The sequence below is a fragment of the Pteropus vampyrus genome, unplaced genomic scaffold (assembly GCF_000151845.1).
Source record: "Pteropus vampyrus isolate Shadow unplaced genomic scaffold, Pvam_2.0 Scaffold102, whole genome shotgun sequence".
In the NCBI taxonomy this organism is placed as follows: domain Eukaryota; kingdom Metazoa; phylum Chordata; class Mammalia; order Chiroptera; family Pteropodidae; genus Pteropus; species Pteropus vampyrus.
Window position 1 is genome coordinate 4485453 of NW_011888883.1, and position 2405 is coordinate 4487857.

A 2405-nucleotide genomic window follows, 5' to 3' on the forward strand; every position below is an offset into this window, starting at 1 on the left:
TGCATTGTATTACAGAAGTTGCTTTCTAGATAGCCTACTCAGAAATGAGATTATTTCATGTCATTTTTGCAAAATCCCCAACTATACATTTTAAAACTAATACCTTCAAAGTGAACTTAACATGCCTTAAAAAGCTAATTCAATCAGCAATTCCTTTCAATGGACCAGTTAGTTATAGCTAAGCCAGTTACATTATTCTAATCATTTCAGCTGTATTTTTTTCAAGCAAACATTTTTATGTACAGTCGACCTTTGAACAACATGTGTTTGAACTATGTGGCCCACTTATATGCAGATATTTGTCAATAAAAACTGTAAATGTATTTTCTCTTCCTTAGGATTTTCTTAATAACATTTTCTTTTCTTTAGCTTATTTTACTTTAAGGATATAGCATATAATATATATAACATACAAAATGTGTTTATTGACAGTTATGTTATCATTCAGGTTTTCAGTCAACAGCAGGCTATTAATAGTTAAATTTTTGGGGAGTCAAAACTTATATGCAGATTTTTGACTGTGTTGGGGTGGAGTGGGATGGCACTGGTATGGGTCCCCTTAACCCCTGAGTTGTTAGAGGGTCAACTGTATATGATATACTGTTTCTCTATATCTATATACTATTAACATTACCTTTAACACATCTTGAAGATCTCTCTCTGGAATATCAGGAAATTTGATTTCATGATTAGGGTCAATTATAGCATGTAATTTAGAAATCTGATTAATTATATGCTGAAATGGTGTTTTCCCATATGTCATATAGTACAAAATGCATCCTAAGGACCAAACATCACTTTTGGGGCTTATCTAGGTTGCAAAAAAAAAAAAAAAAAAAAAAAGAAAGAAAGAAACAAAAAGTTGTCATATTTTAATATAAAATTAAATGTAAGAATATTATATATACACAAACACATACATGTACAAACCCTAATATTTAAAATCATAACTAAACCTCAATGAATGTGCACGTATCAGATGATGTTTACATGACAAAACATCTTTTTCAAGTTTTTAATATATTTTATCAAGAGATATTTCACTTTAAATCTTTCAACTCATAATTAAAATATTTCAACTAAAACAAAGTATTATATTCTTATCAGCTTGAAAATTACAAAACTAAAAAATATAACTGCAAATTTTAAATTAACTTGTTTTCCCCAAAGTTATTAGATTACAATACATTTTTATATAAATTTATAGTATAAAAGTACATATAAATTCTTAAAATGTTATTTAAGTTGAGCTATTTTAAACCCAAGAACACAAGCTATCACTTTGAGGAAGGAAACATGGCGGAGTGAGAGACGTCCCCAGATCTCTCCCCTTGAAACAACAATAAGCTGAATATTTAAAACTCAATAAAAAACGCCCAAATTGCACACCAGCACATCTGAGCATGGGATCTGCTCATAAGAGCTACTACAGGTCAGAATCCCGGTGTCTGGCATTGGCCTGGGAGAAATAAAGAAACTGCCTCTCGCAGCCTCCGGAGTTCCCTGCAGGAGAAGGACAAGGGGTGAAGGTGCGGTGAGCTCCCCATGGTGGGTGGCAGGGCCCAATCAAAAGGGCAGAAAGCAGAGAAGCAGGATGGGACTGCAAAGGAACAACAGTTGATTTTTACCAGCCCCAGTTGCAAAACTGAGGCTGAGCTGCAGTCCGCAACTCCCAACCCAGAGGGCCCCTCCCCCCATACTCTCCAAGAATGATCACGATGAGCCCCAGGGGAATCTGAGCAAACGCTGCTGAGACTGTTGTTTACACTGACAAGGAATGAAACTGAAGGTAGCGAGGGTGATTAAATATCTATAAAAAAAATTTTTTTAAAGGCATTTTTAAGGCTTTACATAAAGCATGGATCCAAGAGGCTTACACCAAAAGAAAAGCACCTTCTTTCTGGAAAAACAGCAGAATACACTTCCATTAATGCCCAGGTGGAGAAACAGTCCATTAAACACCATGAACAACCAAAGTGACAAGGCACCTCAGAAAGAAAGAGAAAAATCTCCGGAAAATAAGCTTACGGACATAGAAATATGCAACGTAAATGACAGAGACTTCAGGATGGTACTTCTGAAAAAACTCAGTGAGTTCCGAAATGAATCATATCAACAATTTCAGGAATTAAAAAAACAACTAGATTAGCAGAGCAAGGAGACTGAAACCCTCAAAAAGAACAGATATTCTGGAGATAAAAAAAAAGCACACTGCAAGAGTTGAAATATGAAATAGCAAGCTTGGGAAATAGTCAACCAAATGGAGGAAAGGATCAGTAATATCAAAAACAGAAATCTAAAAATAAATCAGAAGGAAGAAGAGAGAAACTAAAGAATGAAAAATAATGAAAGAGAAATACAAGAATTAGCTGACACCATCATAAGAGGAAACATAAGAATAATGG

General features: G+C 34.4%; 1 protein-coding gene across 1 annotated transcript in view; it reads right to left on the reverse strand.

The window, feature by feature from the left end:
- Positions 1 to 2405, reverse strand: part of TTK (TTK protein kinase) — a 45923-nt gene that overhangs the window by 3542 nt on the left and 39976 nt on the right. The window contains exon 19 of the mRNA XM_011364903.2: positions 635 to 811. Coding sequence (XP_011363205.1) covers positions 635 to 811 — 177 coding nt within the window. The remainder of the gene's footprint in view (positions 1 to 634; positions 812 to 2405) is intronic.